Source organism: Antechinus flavipes, chromosome 4 (assembly GCF_016432865.1).
Source record: "Antechinus flavipes isolate AdamAnt ecotype Samford, QLD, Australia chromosome 4, AdamAnt_v2, whole genome shotgun sequence".
Classification (NCBI taxonomy): domain Eukaryota; kingdom Metazoa; phylum Chordata; class Mammalia; order Dasyuromorphia; family Dasyuridae; genus Antechinus; species Antechinus flavipes.
Window position 1 is genome coordinate 330,657,137 of NC_067401.1, and position 25,702 is coordinate 330,682,838.

Genomic DNA, 25,702 nt, shown 5'->3' on the forward strand with positions numbered 1-25,702 from the left:
ATGAAAAAACAAAATACTATAAAAGATTTCCATGAGTCCCAGAAGGAAAGTGTAGAAAATATCAATTCACAACCACACATATACTTCCTTCAGCAGCCAAGAGGTAGTCTAAAGCCAATCTATTGTCTATTATTTCATGTGTTATGGATTCCAATGATTCCTGCAAGTTTTGAAGTCCTGCATCAGTCTCATTGAGAATTATTTTTGATGTTCATCAGTTAGTTGCCATATAGTTAGCTGCTAGGTTCTTTCAGTGGTGGGCAGTCAGGGATGGAACCACCTGATGTTTCTTGAATCTCCCTCATTTCAAAAGTCTTCTCCTTTTCCATTTCTCTTTGATGGACAAGGCAGGTGTGGCTCATTGGCATCCATTGGGTTCCTTCTCCATCTGTTGATATACAAGCAAACTCTCTCCTCCAAGCAATTAACCTATCTATAAGTCCCTTCCATTCACCACTTTCTGGCTCTCTCCACCTCACCTGGTGATTAAAGATATTGGAGTTGCTTGCACTGGATACTGCCCTTCAGATGGGTTATGAAACCTGTCTCCTGAAGCCAGTGAATCTCCATCCAAAGTCAAAATTTTAATATAGAGTTAAGTTTAGAAGTTCTCTAGAGTTATCTGTGGCTCCCTCTTTCTTTTGTTTGATGGTGTCTATTTTCCCTCTTACTCCTTCTCTTTCCACCCATGAAGGTGGAGTTGAGGGAGGAGGATCAAAAAATGGGGAATACCCTAAGGGCAAATGCTCAGGTATAAGCAGAATTGAAAATGAACTTTGAAGGTTTAAAGCAAGCTTCTCAGCAAGGTACTTAAAGTACTTAATTCCTTTCCTGCCCAACAGGCCATGATACTTAAGATACTTAACTCTTTTCTGGACTAATTGGCCATGCCCTGCAAATTTCATAGAGCAGTAACAAGCTATATAAAACAGTAAAATACCTAACAAAAAAAAAAAAAAAAAAAAAAAAGACTTCTTTAGCTCTACCCCATGAACTGTACCCCCCGGGATTACAGGCACCAAACCTCTGCTTGTTTTTCTCCTTGTACTTCCTTGGTTTAACCACCCAAGTTAAAATCTTTCCTTGTTTTAAAACTTGTGGGATTCCTTAAAATGATTTTATTCCATTGTATTCAGTGAGTTGTTCTCCCACTAACTTCCACATCTCTAGCTCCAAACTCTCCTTACAAATCCAGGGAAATGGGCACTCCAGAGCATCTGAAAACCCAGTGATCTGCTTCTGAGTTACCAACAAACCTTGCTTCTCTGTTAACCTAAGCATGCTTCATACTTCCCTAAGGGGGAGGGTCTTTTCTTAGTATTTGTCCCATTTCATCTGAAAACAAAAGTGACTAGATTAACCCTTATCAATTCTTCCAGCTTGCCTATTTTTATACTTATCCTAAACTGGGTCTAATATGGTTTAGATTTAGCGAACCAAAATGAGATTAGGATTTCTGGTGGTCAGGGAGTTAAATGATAAGGTCTCTAGTGGCAGGTTTAGGGTTCAGGGAACCAAATGGAGAGGTTTGGCTCTCCTGCAACCCTTTGGGATTTGGCACAAGGATAGGGAGTTTGGGGACTCCCTTTTGGCGGTGCAGAGGTTCTCTGTAAAAGAATTTACAGACTTGAAAACCTAGATTGATAAAAAAGTTTATTATGGGAAGTAGAAATAAGGTTAGAAATCCTGACAGAGGTGTAAAGCCTGGTTAGGGAAATATGTGAGGATAAAGAAAGGATAACACAGGAAAAAATATTATTCCAGCGGGCAGAGGTTTCCTTAGCATAGCATGGCATAGCATGGCATGGCATGTTTGGAATCTCTGCAAAGAGAGGGTTTTAGTTTGGCACTTTTATAATGGGAGCTTTAGCTGCAGGGGATTCTTGGGTGGAGTCCCAAATTGGCTCATGTCTGGGTTTCAGCTTAAGCTAGAATTTGAATTGAATTCAATGAATTTCAGGACTGAGCCAATCCCAGCTAGATAACAAAGATGAAATTGTTTGTCCCTCGGGGCGGGGTCCCTCCCTCCCTGAGGCAGAGTTGAAGATTTTCTCCTTTAAGCATTTTTAGAGTTTTGGAGTCCCCTCTTCAGGTCATGGGCACTTCTCCACTGAACTAGGCTAATCACATCAGTAGAGCTGATGTGGGGCTCATCTAGAGCCCCTTTTTATAACCCATTACCCTTATGTAACCAAAAAACTGGGCATGAGCCAAGTATATAAACATAACTTGCTATTGTATGTAGTTAGTCACCTGATATCACTCTGCTTCAATCACAACACAGTCACCACCCCCTGACTTCTCAGGAAGGCCAAGAGCCAGACATCTCTAGGCTGAAGAAGGATCTTCTACCTCACCAGAATCCCCCCCACCCCACCCCCATCCCACTGTCTGTGGCCCTCTACAATTTACAAATTTACTTATCCAGCTCCTACCTCTGCTGAACTCCAGATTCACATCTCTGGCTGCCTATTGGACATCTCAAACTGGGATTTCCTGTGGTTGCCTTGAAGTCAACAAGTCCAGAACAAAACTTGCTTGCCTCCAAAGCTTCCCTTCCTTCCTAACTTCCCTGTTACTGCTGAGAATGCCACCGTTCCCACCGAGGCTTACAGGTTAGATGTTATCCTCAGCTCCTAACCCTCCTCCCACCAAATCCAATATGATGCTTGTCAATGTTACTTATGTAACACCTTTCAAATCTTCATTACTTTCTCCTTTTCTCCTTTTTCTCATAACCTCATGCCCCGACTATTGTAGTAGTCTCTTAATTGGTCTCCTCACCCTCAATTATCTCCCCACTGCAGTCCATCATCCACTCAGCTGCTTCCTGAAGTACAAGTCTGACTACGCTGTCAGTAAACTCCAAGAATATCCTATCACTTCTAGGATCTTTCTTTTTCTTTTTTTTTTTTAAATTTAATTTTATTTAATAATAACTTTGTATTGACAGAATCCATGCCAGGATAATTTTTACACAGCATTATCCCTTGCAATCACTTATGTTTCGCTTTTTCTCCTCCCTCCCTCCTCCCCCCCCCCAAGATGGCAAGCAGTCCTATATATGTTAAATATGTTGCAGTATATCCTAGATACAATACATATTTGCAGAACCGAACAGTTCTCCCGCTGCACAGGGAGAATTGGATTCAGCACTTCTAGGATCAAATATAAAAGACTTCCCCTCAATTCTGGGGTCTTCTCTTTATTAATTATTCTGACTTATTCTGTATATGGTTTGTTAATATATAATTGTGTGTGTATTATCTCCATTAAATTCTGAGCTTTTTAAGAACAGAGTCTTTTATCCTCCTTTTATATCTCCAGTGCTTAGCACAGTGCCTGGCATATAGTCAGTGCTTAATAAATATTAATTAACTATTTCTTTCAATATGTCTGTCTCTCCTAACTTCACAACAAAGAAACTCAGGACTATTTGAGGGGAAATGAAACAATAACTTAATATAAAAGTTTCATGTAACTTTTCTGAATAAAAGTGCTATGTATAGTTATTACAATAAAATTTTGTTTTTCAGTAGGATTCCCCAATTTACATTTATCTTTTAGGTATTTAAAAGGTCTTCATAGATACTGACCAGTTAATATGTATTTTATTGTTTTCTCTGGGTTATTCACCAAAAAAAGTCTGGCCAAAAGACAAGCATTTGTAAATATCTAAAAAATTTTAAGTTTCTTATTGTCTTATACACCCCAAAGAGAAAACTAAGAATAAACATCATCATTTCTCTTACTAGTAGGTTTTTGTCTGGAAGATTCCATGTCAAATAAAAAGTCAGCAACTTTTTATAAGTGGACCCCCTGTCATAACTAGTTCCTTACCAGGCAAAACATTTGTATAATGTCCTATATTTGTATGGTGTTTACTATAAGGAAAATACTATTACAAGAACTTGAGGGAAAACAAATTAGTATTTTTAAAGTGTATGCCAAAATGTACTTCTAATTCTTGGCTGATTTTTTTTTTTTTTTGATATGGACTTATAATTCTGGTTGTTTGTGAAACCCCTGAATATATTTTTTTATTCTTAAACTAAAAAATAGCAGCACATTATATTAGAATGTCTTAATTATGCCTAATGCATAAATTCATTTAAGGAAAAGAAATTCCATAAAACAATGGTACAAAACAATGAGATGGATTTTTTAATTATTATTACAGTTATAAATTGTAAAGTTCCCAGTAGTTGATTTGATTGATAGCAGCAAAGTGAAAATATCTAATATTCAAAATAGAAGTTCTATCTGTAGCTTTTCACTTTACTCCAGTCAGTTAACAGTAAAGTCCTTACCTTTCTTCTTGACTCAATAGGAATCTATATTAGAATTAAGTACATTTTTTCCTTGATCACAGGATCAGAAAAAAAATAGCCTTTCTGCTTAGGTCAGAAAATGGTCTTAAATTAACACTAGAGCAAAGATAAAATAGTGAAAAGCAAAATAAATTACCTGTATATAATTACAATCACCTGATTACAGAATATCAGCTGCTTGATCATGAGGAAACAAATGCCATATTTAAAGTGATTAAATCACACACACACACACACACACACACACACACACACACACACACACACACACACACACACATCTCTTATGACCAGCATGTTAGAAAACTGAAGCAATAGCTGGGCAATTCAGGCTCAAAACAAACCTTTATCAACCAGATAATTGCTTCTGCTCTTTGATTTTCTTTATGTACTGAATGTGAAAGGATTCTGTCTTAGGCTCCTTTGTAGCATGTTTTTCTTCTGCAAAATAGCAGAATATAAGTAAATCTGTAACTTGAAAATGAATTTGCATCCTTCAGTTTACATTTTTCATTTCTAAAGACCAGGCCCATTTACACGGCAGTTCATCAAGAGTTAGCTGTGGAAGTTCCACCACTATTCCATGATTTGGCAAAGAAGTCCATTTAAGTGGATGTTCATAACCCAGTAATTTTACCTGCAATTAAATTTGAAAAAAAAAAAATCACCAAAATGCATCGCTTTAATTCATTCATTTTCTGTTTTGTTATTTTTATTTTACTTTTTTCTTTAAAAAAAAAATTACACTGACAAAAAATGACAATTCTCCCATCCCATCTGAGGGAAGCACTATGTATCTGGTGATAGCATCTGGTATTAGTGGTTTTATATAGTATCCTAAGTTCATTAAATGAGGTGTATACTATAATCAGAGAAGACAAAAAAGAGCAATCTTTTATGTCGGTATTAAGCAGGACAGGGGAATCATTAATCCTCTTTAAATAATAATTCACCTATCTTGATTTAAATAATAGCTTCAACCCCCAGCTATTAGCACATAGCTAAAGGATGGACAGTCCCAAAAATAATTTCTATCAAGCATATGATAAAAGTACATCAAAGATATCTAGGGAATTCTTCCACACATGTATGACCAAGAACAATTTCTTTTAAATAAATGGTCAAAAGGATATGAGGTAAAAGTTTTCAAAAGAAGAAATGGAAATTAAAATAAATTTAAGTAGTCACTACATACCCACAAAATTAGAAAAAATGAGAAAAGATCTAAAGGAATCTTAATGGTTAATTACATTGCAAAGCAAAAGCAGCATCTAGACATTTTATATTCATGTGAATGTGGTTGTTTTTAAAATTTCAGCTTTTTTTGAAATTGAACTCAATTTTTTAGCTCAAATTTTTAAAGGCTTCTTACTTGTAATGATTACTTAGTTGCTAAATCCTTACATAGACTAAGTTAACAAAGCCAATCTGTTGCTAAGTCTTATTGTTTTTATCTTGTTGTCCTTATTTCACTATTCATACAACTGCCACTCTAATGCAGGCCCTCATTACTTAACTTCTGGACTATTATAATAGCCTTCTGGTACATCTTCCTACCTCAAGTCTCGCCCTGTTCCATTGCACTCAACTGCCAAAATCTTCTTCCAAAAAAACCAGTCTGATCAAATCATTCTTCTTTATCAAGATTCCATATAAAATTGTCTGTTTGCTCTTTAATTTACAATCTGGCTTCTTCCAACCTTTCCTGTCTTCATATACTTTACTGCCTTCTACTTATTCAGCAGTCCAGCTACACTGAGCTTTGCTTTTCCTTGAAGAGTATACTCCATCCTCTGATGCTATGCCTTTTCCCAGTTGTTCCCCATGCCTACAATATCACTCCCCAGACTCTGAATCTGGGTTTCACAGTTTTCCAGACTCAGATTCTTCCTCTAATAGGCATTTCCAAATTCTCACATTCCCATCTTCCCCCAACCCTCATTTGCTAGGTTCTTTTTCCTAAGAATAACTTCCATTTAGATTGTATAAATTTTTATGTACCATTTTGTGCATATTTTTCTCCCTCTTTAGAATTGGGGACTGTGTTTCTGCCTTTTTTTGTACCTCCAAAACACTTAGCAAAATGTCTGGCACAAAGTATTTAATAAATGCTAATACATAGTCACTATAAAAATTATTAGACATTTCTCTTATATTAAATTAAATTAAAATCAGAAAGAGAGAGAGAGAGTATGTGTGTGTGTATGTGTGTGTGTATTTCAGGAGATGCCAGGCAGTAAATTTCCAGAAATAAAAAGGTTAATGAAATTCTTTCTTACTTCTGTTGCCCCAAAAGTTGCTGTGGGCTGGCCAAGTACCAGTATCCTTGATGATGGCCACTGAAGGAACATAGCATAGACGAGATTTTCTTTAGGTTTTGATGTATACCTATTTTAAAATCAAAAAAAAAAAAAAAAAAAAAAACAAGCAGGAAGCACAAGAAGAAACCATTAAAAGTTTAAACATCTAAAAATAATTCCTTCATCCTAATTATGAATTGAGTTTAGACACATATTTTATCTAGACACTGTTTTTAAAGACATGAATAGTTTACTGCAGTCTTAAGAATTAGCTACATTAGGGCAGCTACGTGGCACACTAGATAGAGCACCAGTCCTGAAGTCAAGAGGACCTGAGTTCAAATCTCACCTCAGACACTTAACACTCTCTAACTGTGTGACCCTGGGCAAGTCACTTAACCCCAACTGCTTCAGCACACACACACAAAAAAATAGCTACATCCCCACATTCCTTCATATCCCAGCTTGTTCCAATATTACTCACTATTCCCTATACTGCTTTCTCCTGAATATGGTTTTCATACAATTGGCTATATTAATTATAGAACACCATATCAATTACATTAGGTATGTAATAATAGGGTAGATCTGTACTTTTACTTCTCTTTGAAATTAAAAAAAATTTAAATTTAAAAATAATTATCCTTACATAATTAATCTTTGCCTAAATTTATGGTTTTCATAAACTTTAAGTGGATAGCAGGAAAAAAGGTAGCTGAATATAGTACAATGTCTCCTGAGACAAATCTTCATGGTAAATATTGATCCTTATTCAAAGATTAATTTTCAGAACATCTTATTTGCTGTGTTCAAATGCAAATAAAGGAAAAAAATATTCCAAATGGTTTTTTAAATTATCTTTAATTGTATGCTCTCCTTATTTTGGCTTTTCTCCATTAGTATGGATAATTATGTATTAGCCACGCAACAAATAAGAATAGAGATCAAACATTAGGCTAATGTAATGACTCACACTCCACTTTATGTTCCAGTTATTCCTGTTGAGATTAGGCGTGCTGAATTTACCATATTCTATATAACTATTGTACTTCTTTATCTTTTTTTTAATACAGGCTTATATACAGAAATCCAATCTATTTTAATGACCTTTTAAGATGAGCAGATTTCACTACAGACTGGCAACTGCCCAATGCAGAGACGTAAGTGATTTTGAACTTTTTAAAAAAGATAATAAAGAGAAAACAGCAATTTTTTTAATGTTTTTAATTCTCTGAAAATCATATTTTAACTCAAAAGTGTTATTTTTTTAAATTTTAATCTGACTCAAAATATATTTTCTCTATATGCAAATTCTAGTCTTCAGATTGCATTTGAGCCAATCTGTCTCTGCAATTTCTATCCATTTCTCCTAGTTTATCCCTATGTAGTCAAGAAAAATAAGCTAATCTCTTTTACAGGCAGTCCTTCAAATAAATATTTGACATTATCCTAAGGCCAAGATGATACTATCTGGACCTTGCATCTCCCTATTCCCAACATAGACATATACAGATATACACACACACAATCAGACTTCTCTCCCTCCTTCTCCCCTATTCTCTCTGTCTCTCTGTCTCTCTCTCTCTCACATACACACACACACACACACACACACACACACACACACTCTCTCTCTTATTATATAAAATACATCTGAAAAATTTCAGAATTCTGATAATCGGTGAAGTCATGGAATATAATGACAACCATATGTAAATGTGTGTGTGTATGTATTTCATCAAGAAAATTCTTCTATCAGCCTTCATCCAACTAGATTTCTTGAGTATTTAAGACTATTTTTCTTCCAAAATAAAGAGCAATAATCTTATAATCCACTTAGTTGTTTATTGTGTGATTTTAAAAGTACATCTGTTCTGAAGAAAGACTTCTACCTTCTTACGTACACAGAATCAAAAATTCTTCCTTTCCTCTTACCTCACAAACATAAGGAATTAAGCAATCCTTTCCACCCAGTATTTTATATGAGTTAACCCATAGTATAGTAGCTAGAGAAGGGGCCTTACTAGTCAGGAAAACTTGGGTTCAAATTCTGCCTCTTATGATAGGCAAGTGACTTAAACTCCTGGGGTTCCAGGCAATCCCCTAAGCTTTTAAATTGCAGAGAAGATGTCCATCTGCCTTGGTAAAAGAAGTCCTTCACCAGGAGATGGCCCAGTAAAGGAAGACATAGTATTTTTTTTTTTAATTACTCACCAGACTCTAGGTGTGATAGTGTCATTCTGTGCTCGCCAAGGTTTGCTTCCATAAATGGATTCCCCATTGACTTGCATCCAGCTTCCTATTTGCCTCAAACGTTCTTCATATATTGGAGAAATAATGCCGTCTTTTGTGGGACTAATATTCATCAAAAAGTTTCCTCCACATGAAACTGTTTGCAGAAGTTGCTAAAGAATTAAAGGGTATAATTGTAGTATTATTGTTATTGCTGTTGTTATGAGAAGGGGTAGAATGGGAACAAGCATTTAAATGCATATCATGTTCTAGAAACCATGCTAAATGCTTTACAAATATTACCTCATTTGACTTTAAAATAATTTTGTACTTGGTTCCTTCTTGTTTTTTTTAATTCCTTCCATAACACAAGCATGTATGTATTAATCCATCAACTGACTGCAATTCATAGTGCAATTTAAGGGCTATACAGTGCTTTACATACATAAGTTCATTAATCTTCACAATAATCCATTGAGATAGGTAATGCAAATATTATTATCCCCACTTTTTAATGATAAAAATTGAGGCTCAAAGCAGTTGTCATTTGTCATCTTACTTTACTAGCAAATAGCAAAGTCAGGCTGTGAACTCCCATTTTTCTTCTAACTCCCACACTAGGTGCCCTTCCACTACAACAAATATAAATAGATGCTAATAAGTAAATTTTACTTTGTATTAATGGATCAGTGCAGTTTTCTATTTTGAGCTGTATTGCAAGAAAACATTATGGCTAGAATTGTAAAGTTTGGAGAATCCTTAGTGATCATCTAGTGTAACACACTGAGTCTGAATAGGTGGTGACTTGGCTATGGCCCCACATCCCTCAGTTAAAAAGCCAATACCACAATCCAGACCTCCTGACTCTTCAGGCTACTGTCCTGCACAGTTACCATAGCAGTGGTTAGTATGTATACTATACCTCCACTATTTCTTCAATTGTGAGATAATCAGATAGTGGAGCATTCCTTCTGTAACTCCAAGATTGCTTATCTATTGTCAAACAATTTTCCCACTTGTGAGGCAAGAGGTGTCCTGGGTTATAACGGTCAGAGCAGGTATAGAAGCCACCATGCTTGCAGATGTTATTGAGGCCCCAGCGATCATTGGTTACAACAGTATCCCGAACTGGGCTAAAAAGGAAAATTACAGTCTCTTTTGATAACAAGAAAAATAACAAGAAATTTTGATTTAGAAACTCATATTTTAACAATAAAGATCATGGGAAATTTTAATTTAGAAACTCATTTCTGTAAGTCTGAATTATCCAATGCTCTTAATTTTTCTAGTTGTAATCTACCCTGAACAAGTGATTTGGAGCATTTGTTTTTTAATGCTCCCCAAAACTCAATCCCTCAATAATAAGTGGCACCTATATATGGCTTGAAGATTTGCAAAGTACTTTACATACATCAACTCATTTAACATTCAAAATAGCCTTGTGAGAACAGTATTATTTTTGTCCTCATTTTACACATAAGGAAACATAATGAGAGATGTAAATAGCATGCTCATAGCTACAGTGATAGAAGTTTCAAGCTCAGAGCTCTCTTGACGTTTAAAAACTATAACTCTTTCTACCAAAGGGTAAAATGGTTCAAGAAAATGAGAAGGGAAGGTAAAAGACATACAGCAAAAGGAGGAGGTAGAACTTGCTATTTCTCATAAGCGAGATACATGAGAAGACTAAAGGAGGGTGTATTCTTCAGATAAACCTCTTCTCCAAACAGAAAAAAAAAACTGAACACACACATACACACACACATTTGGTATAGAAATACCAAAGTCAGAAATAGAGATGGATTTGGGGAAGGAAGATGGTGATAAGGCAGTGGACAATACAGAGAATTTAAGCTTATATTGCAAGCAAAAGAAACTTTCTGATCCTAAAAGAAGAAATGTTTAAGAAATGACTAAGGAGACAATTTCAAGGAGCTCTGGGTAATGTGAACTGATGCAGACAAATGAGCAATACCACAAAAACATTTAACAATAGCATTGTAAAGGAATATAATTCTGAGAGATTTAAAAACTGTGATTAATGCAGGGTGTAATCCATCTATGTATTCAGTGGCCCTGTAATGAAGCATGTTAGTACCGTTCTGCGAAAGGTAATGGACAAAAGATCCAGAAAAAGACAAAGATTTTTTGACACAGGAATTGTGTGGAAACATTATATACAGTGACTCTTGTCACCAACAAACCAATAAAACAGGAATTTAAGAACTTAAAATATCACCAATTTAAAAATAAAGATAATGATAATGATAAAGTTTATAGAAACTGTACATACCTGTCATTATATAACCAAGCCAAGAAGCCAGTGCTATTCCAGTAGGTATCTGGTGCATCTCCATCACCATCTGCCCAGAGAATCTCAGGTTTGTATGTGTTCACTAAGTCATAGAGATCAGGCAGGCACTTAGAGGGTGGGTAATATCTTGTCTGGAAGAAATTAGCTTGATCCTCAAGGAAAAGGGGGTTGAACCATTCAAATAGGGAGTAGTACAGGCCAAAGTGCAACTTGGTCTTACTTCTAATGGCTACTTCCATTTCTTTTACAATGTCCCTTCTTGGCCCTCTATCAACAGAATTCCAATTCCATGAATAATTAGATTTCCAAAGGTTGAAACCTGAAAAACAGTATAAGAAACAAAAAACCTTTATAAATAACTCTGGGTTGTACAGTATTTATTGTTTTGTTTTTGATATGTATCAGCGCAATTTTATCTAGCAGAATATTACGGAAATTCCTTCTACCAAGACAAATTATCCACTTCGTGGTTATTTGCCACATTATAAATTGGCCTGAGGCTCTAAGCTATCAAAAGGCTTTCCCCAAGGTTACTCAAACTGTTGGTTGGTTGGTTAGTTATTGTCTTTCATTCTCAAAGAGAACCAAAGTGACATCTCTGTTAAAGTCAGTTTCTCCAACTGTGGCGGATCAGAACAATATGAGCTTGGAATGCTCTGTCACAGGTCAGACACAAATAGTCCCTATGAACATTTGGGGTTGATTCTCTAACTGTACATCTTGCATTTCTTCTGAGTTAATTCAATTCTGCTTTTTTTACGGAGCATGGCACTTTCTCTGATGAGAGCACGCCATGCTGGGCAATCCTGTGCCAGTGTCATACAATCAATTCTAAAGTTCTTAAGAGAAACCCTGAGAATTTTTATATCGCTTTTTCTGACCACCTTGTGAACATTTACTAGGTTTGAATTCCCCATAAAATGAGTCTTTTTTGGCAAGCATTCATCCAACATTTGAACAATGTGGCCAGCCTAACAGAGTTGCCCTCTCTGCAGTAGAGTTTGAAGAAGTACTTAAATCCAAGTTTTCCTGATGCTATCCACAACTTCATGCTCCCTCTCACGAGGTAAACAAATGTATAATTTGTTCTTAGTAACTCTTATTTGTACAGAATCCAGCTTTTTAAAAATTTAGACTTTACTCTATTTCTCCCTACTCTCAACTTTTTATACAAAAGGACAAATGACAACTTTCTATCAGAAATATAGATAGAATCTATTTTTCTCATTCTTATCCTCCCTTCTATGCTTCCTTTGAGTCCCAGATAAAATCCTGCTACTCCTTAATCTTAGTGCCCTCTCCCTACTATTTATCTCCAATGTATCCTATATCTTGGATACATCTTTTTTGTAACTAGTTGTTTAGAGGTTGTATTACCAGCATTTAACAGTGTTTGGTACAAAATAGGTATTTAATATAGCTTTTTTGACTTATCATCATCATAGCTGACACATATAACTCATTAATATTGCAAAATACTTTTCAGATATCTTATTTGATCCTCATAACAAGCCTCAGAAGTTAAGTACTACTATTATCCCCATTTTATTGATGGGAAAACGTAGGCAAAAAGGTTGAGTGAGTTGCCCACAATCATACAGCTAGTAAGTGTCTTGAGTCTACATTTGAACTCGGATCTTCATGACTTTAGATCCAGCACACTATCTACTGCGCCACATAGATGCCTACTGCCTGATAAAGAACTATTTTTAATATACTCTGTTTTATAATCATTTCTAGAAGAAGATACTGCTGCTGAGTGTTTGGTTATTGCCAGGAAATGAGAACGTGAATTTAGCAGCTGATTTAGAGGTAAATGAGTTACAGATTCAGATTAGAGGTAAATGACTAATACAGATTAGAGGACAAAATTCCAAGAGAAGTTAGGAAGGAAAGGGGTTTTGGTAGTTAACAAAGGGAAAAACAAGTTCTCTAGCAGAACTCAAAATTAGCTGGGAAGAAGATGCCATTAAAGCATGGCAAATAGGGTATTAAGGGACTAACTCTAAAAGGAATTCAGGGTTCTAATAGGCATTAGGTGACACTTGGCAAGTAGACTAACACCAAAAAGGAGTTAGCTATAACAAGTAGAAAGAGTTAGCCATAATTAGAAGTATACTGTAGACAGGCAGGTTAAATTCATAAGAGAAGTTAGAGAGAATCTACAATATGAGTACATCTTTTATAGGGAAATTATAACCTCCGGATTTGACATCATAATTTGGCTTTCTGATTGGCTATAGTAAAGATGAGGTTTCTAGAGACTTCCACCAGGGATGAGACTGTAATCAAAAGTCCACATGAACAAAAAACCTACTTAAGAACAAAAGACTTAAATAAAATCCAAAGTGTCCATGAACCAGGTTTCTCAAGACCTCAGCACTCCCACCTCAGCTCCTTCTCTATCCCCCTCCATTGTGCTGCTTGAGACACTGAAACATTCAGTGTCATGTATTCCAATTTTCTGAAATTTGATAAGCTATGTACAGTAAATCTCAGTCAAACCAAAATTTAATTAAAAAGAACACCACTCCCCAAAAAATCAGCATTATCACGTACTTTATTTTGAAATGAAGACATATTTAATTTTGTAATAACCTCAAACTATAAGCAGTGCTCTGGAGCTACTGATTTTAATTTTCTATAAAACTGAGATGAAAAAATAATTTTGTGTGATATTTTTCTAGCCCTTTTGAATAACTCATACCTAAAAAGGGCCTACTAAACTAAACTTGGTTTTTATACATAAAGAAACATAAAAAACAAATTCTCCCAAAACTTCTGTAAAACAATAAAGAAGATTTGGAAATTTCCAAGTCTCCTGAAGAGAGAATCAGATTTATTGGTATTCACTTAGATCCAAAGGAAAGACATTTACTTTTTTTGGTACCAGAGGAATATAAAGGGCATTGGGAAGATTGACTCACTTTTATTTGTAACAAGGAAAATTTGTAAATATCTTCTTGTTCTAAAGATCACAGAAGTAAGTTTTAGTGTAGTACTGATTTTTATAAAATTCTACCTAAAATCTCTTAACTTAGAAAATGTCTGCCTGTGTTAAAAACTATATGGATCTTCAGCTTAACAACATCAAGCACTGTGGTATATCCTTCTAACAGAGTTCAGCATATATATCCCCTGTCTGTGACAGTATGGGTCACAAAGGATCTATTTGTCACTAGTCAGTCCATAAGGCTAAAAACCTAGTGGGAACTATCACCAGTCTTTTTGACCAATGTCTTGCCACTGGTAGCTTTAAAGGAGAAAATAAGGCTGATAATTTTTATGCCTTGCACAAATACAATTCACTTGCAAGTTAAGACATCACCCTCTTGATATCATTAGTCCTCTTGGAGAATGAAGGACAAACAACAACAACAACAACAATAAAGACTATCTCACTGTGAACATATTTTGCAGTTTGGGGAAGTAACAAGGCACCAAGAAATCAAGATATTCACAATCCAAAGACATCTCAAAAATAAATTTCTGTGGGAACAATATCCTTTAGAAAAAAAACCTGTGAAAATGAAACTCAGTGTGGCACCTAACATATAGATAGATGAACCCACAAAGAAAAAAGAAATAGTCCTTTCCCCTTATAGAACTCTTCTACTGGGGCTTCCTGATAGCCTACTAAATATCTTCATTACAAGTCCCATAATTGCGTGTGTGTGTGTGTGTGTGTGTGTGTGTGTGTGTATAAATATGTATGTATGTATGTATATGCCTACTAACAAGATGAAATTATTTCTCCCAACTCTTTTTTGAGGGATTTCATTTCTGGATTCATCATACTTTCAGATTTAGTGTGGGCAAAGTATAGAAAGACTGACTCCCTACCATGAATAATAATAATAATAATATATAGTCTCTCACTTCTTTTCTCAATTGAAAAAAAGTATCTTCTTCATAAAGAATTTTCTCATAAAAGATGAGTTATATTCATACTTCCTAACAATACCATGGATTTTATATAAAGATTTTATATGATAAAAAGTAACACTGTTAAAAGATGAAATAGAACTGGGAAAATATTTGTGGTAAATAAATCAGATAAAAAATAACATTCAATGTTATAAAGATATGATACACTTGCAATTATATGGTTATAATTGCATAATTATAATGACATGAACTGATCACATTTGGAGGAAATGCAAAATGCTAATTAATAATCCCAGCTTTTTACATTATCAGAGAAATAAAAAAGTCTAGATAACCTTAGAATAGCACCCATAGAATTAGCAAAAATAACAAATTACAAAACTTATTGTTGGCAATATGTCCAACTGTTGGTAGGGCTGTAGACTAAAGAAATTTTTGGCAAGCACTCTGGTCAGTACAGAACTAACCCATTGGTGGGATTATGAATGAGAAAAGTATTTATCATATACTTACTATGTGCCAATCACTATGCTAAATGATGGAGTTCTAAAGAAAAAAAAAAAAAGCTAGACAATCTCTGTTCCCAAAGACCTCACTTTAATTGAGAGAGACATCATACAAAAGATAATTCAGTAATAAAGAGAACAGAAAAACAATGGCTGTCCTAACAGTGTAGTGTTGAGTCAGATAGCAAAGCCCAGGGTTACTGAGGTTTTATCAGCAAGCATCTGCTTGAGGATATGTACAGCATATGCCAAGGCCTGGAGGACTGTAGAAGACACTGGTTGAATGGATGGTGAGGCTTACTGATGCTCCTCATCTTCCTCCTTTCTCTTCAAGAATTAAAAGAATTGGAGGCTCCCATCTCATGTAAGTAATTGGGAGAGATGAACAGTTACACAACTAGGATGGGTTCTACAGCTAGCAGAAGGGAGCATAGTGGATGCCTGGGAGACAACTCCTGGTGTCTTTGCTGGCAGAAGGAGAATAATGAGGAAGTTAGAGAGGGAAGGGAAAAAAAGGAAGGAAGCATAAGGAAGACAACTTTAGTAGTTGTCTAGTAGGCTACAAATACTCTTTACGAAAATATAAATCTATATATTGATCATAGCTAATATGACAAAAATAACAGTACTACCTAAATTACTCTATTCAATATAATACCAATGAAACTACCAAAGGAATATTTTATAGAACTAAAAAAAAAAAAAAAAAAAGAATAAATTTAACTGGAGAAACAAAAGGTTAAGAATCTCAAGGGAAATAATGGGAAACAAAGTAGGACATTAGGGGTCTAGTAGTACAAGTCTTAAATTATAATACAAAGCAGTAATCATCTAAATGATTTGGTTTAAATTTTAAAATAGAGGCTGACCACTGAAACAGATTAGAGATACAGCATACAAAATCAAACAAACCACATAGCCTAATGTTTGGTAAATCTAAAGTCCCCACCTAGTATGGTAAGGATTCACTATTTGTCAAAAACTGAAAAGTAACAGCAGTTTGGCAGAAATTAGGTTGTATCAACATTCATACCATACATCAAGCCATATTCACCTGATCCATCGGAGAGATCCTTAAAACGAAGGAGAAGACCTAAGAAACATCATGTGGTTCCGTCGCTGACTGTGCCCGCCACTGAAAGAGCCTGGCAGTTATGGTGTTTGACTCATAGACATCAAAAATTGTTGGACTTCAAAACCCTCAGGAATCATTGGAATCCCTGAGACACGATAAGACTGTTGTAGGACTTCAAAACCCTCAGGAATCATTGGATTCTCTAAGAAATGATAAGACTGTTGCAGGACTTCAAAAACTTGCAGGGATCATTGATTTCCCTGACACATGAAGCAATGAACAATAGATTGGTTTTAGACTATTTCTTGGCTGCTGAAGAAGGCATATGTGTGACTGTTGTTTACATACCCTCCTTCTAGGACTTCTGGAAATCTTTTACACCACCATGGTGATTCATATTCTTTGTTATATCACTACTTGCATGTACAATTCATGTTTGTTACACTACATCGAGCCTGCACCGGCTGTGGGGAGAGTCATCACTAATAGCCTGTGTGTTATTGCTATGTGCTCGTGTAATATCTCCCATGCTGATGGGTTTGTGCATATCTGTTTCTAATAAGACCCTTCAGCCCAGAAACCCGCTAGCAATCCCCACTTCCCTTTGGTGCTTTTCACCTCCCTTCCTGAGAAGTCAGGGGGGTCGCGATCACCTCCTTTTCGGTGCTTTCACCTCCCTTCCTGAGAAGTCAGGGAGGGCATGATCATCTCTTTTTTAGTGCTTTCACCTCCCTTCCTGAGATGTCAGGGAGAGCATGATCATCTCCTTTTGGGGGTTCTCATCTCCCTGATAGGTCAGGGAGGGCATGACCACCTGTGTTCTAAAACAAAAGAAAGCAGGAGATATAGAGGGCTGAAACTCGAGTCAATGCCCTGAGGTCAGGACAGCCAAGCACTTGAGGCTAATTACCAATTGGACAATACTCTATGGACATATGCTTGGAAAATGGTCCTTCCCACTATCCGTGCTGGCTTAATGATTGGTGTATACAGAGGATTGTAGGAGGGACTAGGGGGTGGAGTAAGACTAGCCAGGATCACTTTGGCCGTAGACAAGGAAAAAGGTGGTCACGGAGATTCTGCTTCCATTCTGTTCAGTTCTACCTCTAAAGACCAAGAATAAAGACTGAGGACTTTTGCTTATCCTGACTCTGGCTGATTCTAAGGTACCCAGGGTGCTTACGCGGTCGCTTCATTTAACCCAAGGCTGCTCCAGAGACCTCCCAAAAACCAACCAAGATCATTACAAATAGGCACTTAACAAATGCCTTATTTCAGTATTACACTCACCTTCATGATGTTTGGTAGTTAAGACAATGTACTTGGCACCAGAGGACACCAAAATATCTGCCCACTCACTGGCATTAAAAAATGTTGCTTTAAATTCTGATGCAAATTCTTCATATGTGAATCCAGGAGGATAGTTAGCATTCATAAAGTCTACAAACTTTGGTAATTTTAACCCTCTCCAATACCACCTAAAATGAGAAAAGAAAAGTCTGAAGTACTAGTGGTTAACATGTGAATGATGGTATGTATTAAATCTCTTTTTCTTTTTTTCTCTCTCTCCCAGCCTGCAGTCCTGCTAATTATGGTGTGAAGGTAACCCTGGATTGTGGAGACTAGGCCAATACTAGTAAATCCTATGAAATTAGGAATCATTTGAGTAGAGGCCTGAACTTCATGTCTGAAAAGAGATGTCACTTACCCAGCTAAATTCAGAAAGATTCCTCATAAGAACAAAGGCCACAGGAGGAGAAATATAAGTTCCTAGAGGATAGGGATTGTTAGATTTTGTTTTTTGTATGCACTGTATCCAGAATACGGCCCATACTATGTACTGAATAAATGCTTGTTGAATTTAATTGAATTTTTAGAGCAACTCACAAAAAAAAAAAAAAAATCCATAATCCTTGTTACAGTCTATAGAGGCTGCCAGGTAGTGCCATAGATGAGAGTTAGGCCTAGAATAAGGAAAACCTGAGTTCAAATCCAGCTTTAGACACTTACTAGCTGTGTGAACCTGGACAAGTTATTTAACCTCCTTTTGCCTCAGTTTCCTCATTTGCAAAATGAGGATAATAATAGCACTTACTTCCCAGGGTTGCTGGGAAGATCAAATGAGATATTATTTGTAAAGCACTTAGCACCGAACCTGATACACAGTAAGTGCTTACTAAATATTTTTTCCCCCTTCTCTTGTTGTGAGCTTATTGTGAGTTGTTGTGAGCAGACCAAATCAATCAATTAACAAGCATTTATTAAGTACCTACCATATGTCACTTTGCTAAGTAAAAAAGGAACAAAGACAAAAATGAAACAAACTCTACCCTCAGAGAGTTTATATAGATCCTTTAAATAGTGAAGAAATATCATTTCAGTATTCTAGTGATCCAGACAAATATGCAAATAAAATAGATTTCTCTTCATTTACCCTTCCATCCCTTAAAAAAAAGAAAAAAAAAAAACTTTATTCTGAATGTACTTATTATTTGCAACACATAAGTGAGAGAATCAAAGATTTTGAGCCTTAAGGAAGCTTAGAGTTCATCTAGTCCAACTCTTTCATTTTTATATATCTGCACTGAGGTCCAGGATAACTGATTTTGGGAAATATCAAATACTTTCCATAGAAAGGAGATTCAAACTCAGGTGCTCTGACTTCAGATCCAAGGCATTTTTCATTGAATCATTCTGTCCCTCTTTACACCTTCCCATTCTCTTGGAAAACCTATTTATCCCTAAAGCTTATGCCTCCTACTACCCTTTTTATTTTCATAAAAGAGCTTAAGAATGATATATGTTTTGTGTCTTTAGACAAGCTTATTTGAGGATATTTTCTAGCAATGCTACAGCACTTAGTCTGGTATTGACTAATAAAGTGAAATGATAACTGGTGGAAATAAGATCAAATGATTTTTAAAAAGTTGATTCTCATATCAATGTTTATTTCTTGTACCTTCATTCTGAACAGTAGCAAAGAAAGATACTGGAAAATGGAAGAAGCATTATGAGTCTTCTATAACCATAAAATTCAATAGGAAAGGTCTCCCAAAAGAAAGACCTAAATATGCATTACAGCTATATGGAGAAATGGCCCTTTATCTGGTTCCCAAGACCACCCAATATATTCTACCTATCCTCAATTATAAAATAACAGTTTGAGTCTAGACAGTCTTGAAAGTCCCTCCCAGGTTTGGTCCTGTGATTCTATGACATTAACTCTGAGGTTTCTTGTAGCCCTAAATCCATGATAGCAAATTTTGTGTCAAGAAAATATCAATATTACCTTTTAGACTGAACTGATGTTTCTTTTTTAATTTTTATTAAAGCTTTTTATTTTTCAAAACATATGCATGGATAATTCTGCAACATTAGCCCTTTGCAAAACCTTGTGTTCCAGTCCCCACCCTCTTTCTCCCACCTCTCTCCCCTAAATGGCAAGTAGTCCAATATATGTTAAACATGGTAGAAATATGTAATGGGCTGAGACTTGAGTTCATGCACTGAGGTCCCAAGCACATGAGGCTAAATAGTAATTGGACCATACTCTATTAATATATAAGCTTGGAGAAAGAATGCCCCTCCCCCCCCCCACTCTTTGTGCAAGTCCTGATGTGTTGTATAGGAAATGACGATTTTGGTGGGTGGAGGCAGGGGAGTGGAAAAGGAAGAGGAAGGAGAGACTTTTTGCATTGCCATTGCAACGGTTTGCTCAGCTCAGATCTCTCTCTGTTAGCTGGCTTCCTGTCGCAGCTGCCCATATTGCTATTGCAATCTTTCTTGTCCATATTGCTATTGCAATCCTTATTCACCTCTTCACTTCAATAAAGATTGAAGATTTTTCCCTTAACCTGAATTCCTGCCTCTGGCTGATTTTAAATACACGGTCATTACAGAAATATATATTAAATCCAACATATACATACATATTTATATAATTATCTTGCTGTACCAGAAAAATGAAATCAAACAAGAAAAAAATAAAATGCAAATAATAACAAAAAGAATGAGAATGCTATGTTGTGAACCACACTCAGTTCCCACAGTCCTCTCTCTGGAGGTAGATGGCTCTTTTGATCACAAGACCACTGGAACTATCATCTCATTGTTGAAGAGAGTTATATCCATCAGAATTGATCATTGTATAACATTGCTATTGCCGTGTACAATGATCTTCCTGGATCTGCTGGTTCATTTAGCATCATGAACCGATGTTTCAAAAGAAAGTATCAGGTCAAGGTTCTAGTTTGAACAGGCGCTGGCACTAGGTCACTTCATTTGGGCACTCCAAGCTTAACAAAATCTCATGAAAAAGCCACCCTGAACTATGATATTTTTGTTATTTCCATCCAGCCTAGTTCCAGATTGTGGCTAAATGCTACATTCATCACTAACCAGAAAGTTACAAAGATGAGGAAAAACAGATTCAAGTATAGCAAGATAAGGTGGAAGATAAGGTTCATGATTTAGACATAAAGAATGATGTTATAAACAAATTAGAAGAACAAAGGATAATTTACCTCTCAAATTTGTGGAGGAGGAAGGAATTTGAGACCAAAAAAGAACTGGAGATCATTTTTTATCACAAAATAGATAATTTTGATTATATTATGTTAAAAAGGCTTTGTACAAACAAAACTAATGCAGACAAGATTAGAAGGGAAGCAATAAACTGGGAAAACATTTTTACATTCAAAGGTTCTGATAAAGGCTTAATTTCTAAAATATATAGAAAATTGACTCAAATTTGTAAGAATTTTAGCCATTTTCCAATTGATAAATGGTCAAAGGATATGAACAATTTTCAGATGAAAAAATTGAAACTATTTCTAGTTATATAAAAAAGTGCTCCAAATCACTATTGATCAGAGAAATGCAAATTAAGGCAACTCTGAAATACCACTACACACCTGTCAGATTGGCTAAGATGGCAGGAAAAGATAATGATGAATGTTGTAGGGGATGTGGGAAAACTGTAATACTGATAAATTGATGGTGAAACTGTGATCGGATCCAACCATTCTGGAGAACAATTTGGAACTATGCTCAAAAAGTTATCAAACCCTTTGACCCAGCAGTATTTCTACTGAGCTTACATCTCAAAGAGATCTTAAAAGGAGGGAAAGGGACCCACATGTGCAAAAATGTTTGTGGCAGCCCTTTTGTAGTGGCTAGAAACTGGAAACTGAGTGGATGCCCATCAATTGGAGAATAGCTGAATAAATTATGGTATATGAATGTTGTAGAATATTATTGTTCTCTAAGAAACGACCAGCTGGATGATTTCAGAGTGGCCTGGAGAGACTTACATGAATTGATAAAGTGAAATGAGCAGAACCTGGAGATCATTATACATGACAACAAGATTATACAATGATCAATTCTGATAGACAAGGATCTCTTCAACAATGAGATGGTTCAAACCAGTTCCACTTATTCAGTGATGAAGAAAGCCATCTACACCCAGAGAGAGCACTATGGGAACTGAATGTAGAACACAACATAGACTTTTCATTCTTTCTGTTGTTGTTTGTTTACATTTTGTTTTCTGAGTTTTTTCCCCTTCTTGATTAGACTTTTCTTGGGCATCAAGATAACTGTATAGCTATGTATACATATACTGGATTTAACATATATTGTAACATATTTAACATGTTTTGGACTATCTGCCATCTAGGATAGGGGGTGGGGGAAAGGAGGGGAAAATCTCAAAGAGAGATGCAAAACAGAAGGTTTTGCATGGGTCAATGTTGAAAAATTACCCATGCATATGTTTTATAAATAAAAATCTTTAATTAAAAAAAAAAGAAATATTTAACTCCCAAATTAGTTCTTTCATTGTCTTAACTTGGACAAGAGAATACTAAAGCCATCAAGTTATGCTCCATTCAGTGGTCAAAATGACCTTCCAAGGCTATGAGTTAAACCAGGTAACACTCCCAATTAAACTCCAATGGCTCACTATTACCTTCCTAGTTCAAAAACTATAAAATCCTTTGGCATATAAATTCCTTTATAGCCAGTCTTCTCACATCTTTATTGGACAATCCAAACTACATTTGCTGGTTTTTACACATAACATTGCCAAAATATTGAGCCTGTAAATTAATTATTTGCCTACCATGTGGGAAGTTCTTTACCCAAACTGTCCATCTCTCTCCTCCCTGCCCATACCGAATTTCACCAGGAATATTACTATTCTCTACATCTCTAGTTTCCTGATTTCCTTCATTAATGATATCAAATCCCAGTTTTCTGCATAAAGTCTTTCTTTAAAACCCCACCCCACATTCCCTCAAAGATTATGTCCAGAACCTTTACATTTGTTGCAAGGCCATTTTTGTTGTCTCACTTTCCAATAGGGAATAGAATGCAGTTTTGTTTCTTTGTATTTTATTTCTTAAGTGATCCCACTATTTAGCAGTGTCTGGCATATAGTAGTCGCTTAAATGCTGACTAACTGCTGTCCCTTGTGAAGACCAATGGGAATACTTTTTGAAAAATGCTTTGGAACTCTGGGAGAGAAATAAGTATAAAAATGTTAAACATTTTCAGTAAAAATCATTGTATTATTAACTATCTGTATACCAGAGTGAAAGGAAGACTACAGCAAGAACAGCATGGAAAGACACGAGTCAAGGGAGTGAGAGGCAGAGGGATGCACCCAAGAGTCATTGAAGGTAGAAAGTGGACAGGTGACTGGGGGGAGGAGGTTGGAGGCGAGAGGAATGGTTAGGAGCGAGAGGGACGGAGGGAGCAGCAGAACTCAAAAGGGGACCGAGAGGAAGGCAAACAAACAAAAGCGCACTCACCAGAACCACTCGCTTCCGAAGCTGGGTACAGTATATACTCCCCAATGAATGAAGATGCCGAACTTCGCCTCATCGAACCAAGCGGGGAGCTCGCGGGCGTCCAGAGACTCCCAGGTGGGTTCGTAGCGCTTGGGTTCAGCGGAGCATCCGGGCAGGAGGAGCGGAAGCAACAGGAACAGTAGCAGAGTCCGGCCGGCCGACGACGCTGCCCACGGTCGGGCAGAGCTCTCCAGCTTTCCCATGTTCTCTCCACTGGAGAACCTCAGCAATCAGAAGCTGGGCTTTCAGCACCCTGATAGGGCAAACCCGCGCAGCTCAATCCCATGTTCCCCCTTCCGCCTTTAAAGCAATAGCCTGTCACCTGACTCGAGAGGGCAGGCCTCTTTTCTGAGAGCTCAAGGGAAGACTCTCCCCAGAGCAATATTCCCGGCACGCAAAGCTACGAACTAGCTGATTTTATCGTTTGGCTTGAGAATTTTTTTTTTTTTTCCCCCGCATATCTCCTGCGAGCTTGTTTGCCACTTATCTCCTCCCTTCCCTTTAGAATGTGACCTTCTTGGGGAAATCACAATTATTTTTGACCTTAGTATCACCAGGACTCAGCTCAGAACCTGGTATATAGTAGATGTTTTTAATATATACTTATGGACTTGGCTTGACTTGAATATCACAGACCGTAAGAACTGTAAGTTTAGAGAGAAAAGTTGCTTTGGATGCAGTTCCGGTGGTAGGGAAGAGCCGGAATTGAAAGCTGAAAGACCTGGGTTCGAATATTGCCTTTAGACTTTGGTTGTATGAGCATGATTAAGTCACTTAATTACTGTTAGCCTGTTTCTTTACCTGTAAAATGAGAATGAGAGTAACACTTATATTCAAGGCACTTGTGAGGATCAAATGAGACAGAATTTGTAAAACAGTAAATAAATGCTTCCTAATATTACCTTCCAGGTCAGGTCCTCAGAAACTAAGATCTATAGAGGTTAAACGCTTGCCCTGGGTCACACAGCAGAATTAGGAACAGGTCCTCTGACTCCAAACCCAGCATTCTCCATCCTATACTATGAAGTGGGGTTGACTTTGAGAGCAGGAGGACTTCCAAGGCAGAAATATTGCTGAAACACGTGGCGGGGGGGAGGGGAGGAAGGGGAAGAGGGGAGGAAGAGAGGAGAGGAAGAGGGGACGCTACATTGTTAGAAAAGGGAAGGAAGGAAGGAAGGAAGGAAGGAAGGAAGGAAGGAAGGAAGGAAGGAAGGAAGGAAGGAAGGAAGGAAGGAAGGAAGGAAGGAAGGAAGGAAGGAAGGAAGGAAGGAAGGAAGGAAGGAAGGAAGGAAGGAAGGAAGGAAGGAAGGAAGGAAGGAAGGAAGGAAGGAAGGAAGGAAGGAAGGAAGGAAGGAAGGAAGGAAGGAAGGAAGGAAGGAAGGAAGGAAGGAAGGAAGGAAGGAAGGAAGGAAGGAAGGAAGGAAGGAAGGAAGGAAGGAAGGAAGGAAGGAAGGAAGGAAGGAAGAAAAGCATCTGCTGGGTCAGGAAGCCCTGGGCACCAGACCTTTAGAAGCTTTGCAAAAGTGCTACTTTCCTCCAACATCCTTTATCACTTTTCTCTCCTTCCTACTAAAAATTTTTTTAAAGGCTCTGCTCAAAACAGTATGACATTTGTTTAAACCTCCTGAAGGTGGCAATATGGCCCAGCACTGCAGACAATTCTTTTGTAAAGAGATAGTAAGGGTGTCTTCGAGACAAGTGACTTAAAACAAAGAACCTGTAGGTGGCGATAGTTCCGGACTTTTAAGCATACTAGTCAGCCTCACAATTGTCTAAGCTTGTTTTTTTTTTTTTTAAAGTATCACATTTATATTGCGCTTAATTAAAAAATGAAGTTGGAGTAGTAAAAAGAAAGAAATAAAGAAAAGAAAAATACACAGATGGATTAAAAGTAGAAAATGAGATATATACTTATTTTTTTTTAATTTTCTTCATATTTTATTATCAATTTGACAAATGATAGCCAACTCCATCTTTTCATATCGAAAGAACAGAAAAAGCTGTTATGAGCTCATGAGCTGTTTAAATATCTTAAATTTTATTAGTACCACCAACCCAACTAACAGTTTTTCTGCATCCCTTCTGAACTTCCTTTTATTTTCTTTTAGATACTTTTAAAATATTTTATTGGTGCTCTTCTTTATTCTTTTTTTTATATAATTATCATTCCATACACATTCTCTTATATATCTCCCTACCAAA

General features: G+C 36.5%; 1 protein-coding gene across 1 annotated transcript; it reads right to left on the reverse strand.

Annotated features, from left to right (window-relative positions):
* Positions 1 to 4,657: 4,657 nt before the first annotated feature.
* Positions 4,658 to 24,569, reverse strand: FUCA2 (alpha-L-fucosidase 2). The gene is made up of 7 exons (XM_051997878.1): positions 23,462 to 24,569; positions 17,937 to 18,124; positions 11,157 to 11,496; positions 9,786 to 9,996; positions 8,846 to 9,036; positions 6,611 to 6,719; positions 4,658 to 4,968 (listed from the first exon to the last, which is right to left on the reverse strand). Exons 1-7 carry the CDS (start codon positions 23,701 to 23,703, stop codon positions 4,828 to 4,830), a joined length of 1,422 nt encoding a protein of 473 aa, XP_051853838.1. The 5' UTR covers positions 23,704 to 24,569; the 3' UTR covers positions 4,658 to 4,827.
* Positions 24,570 to 25,702: the final 1,133 nt, after the last annotated feature.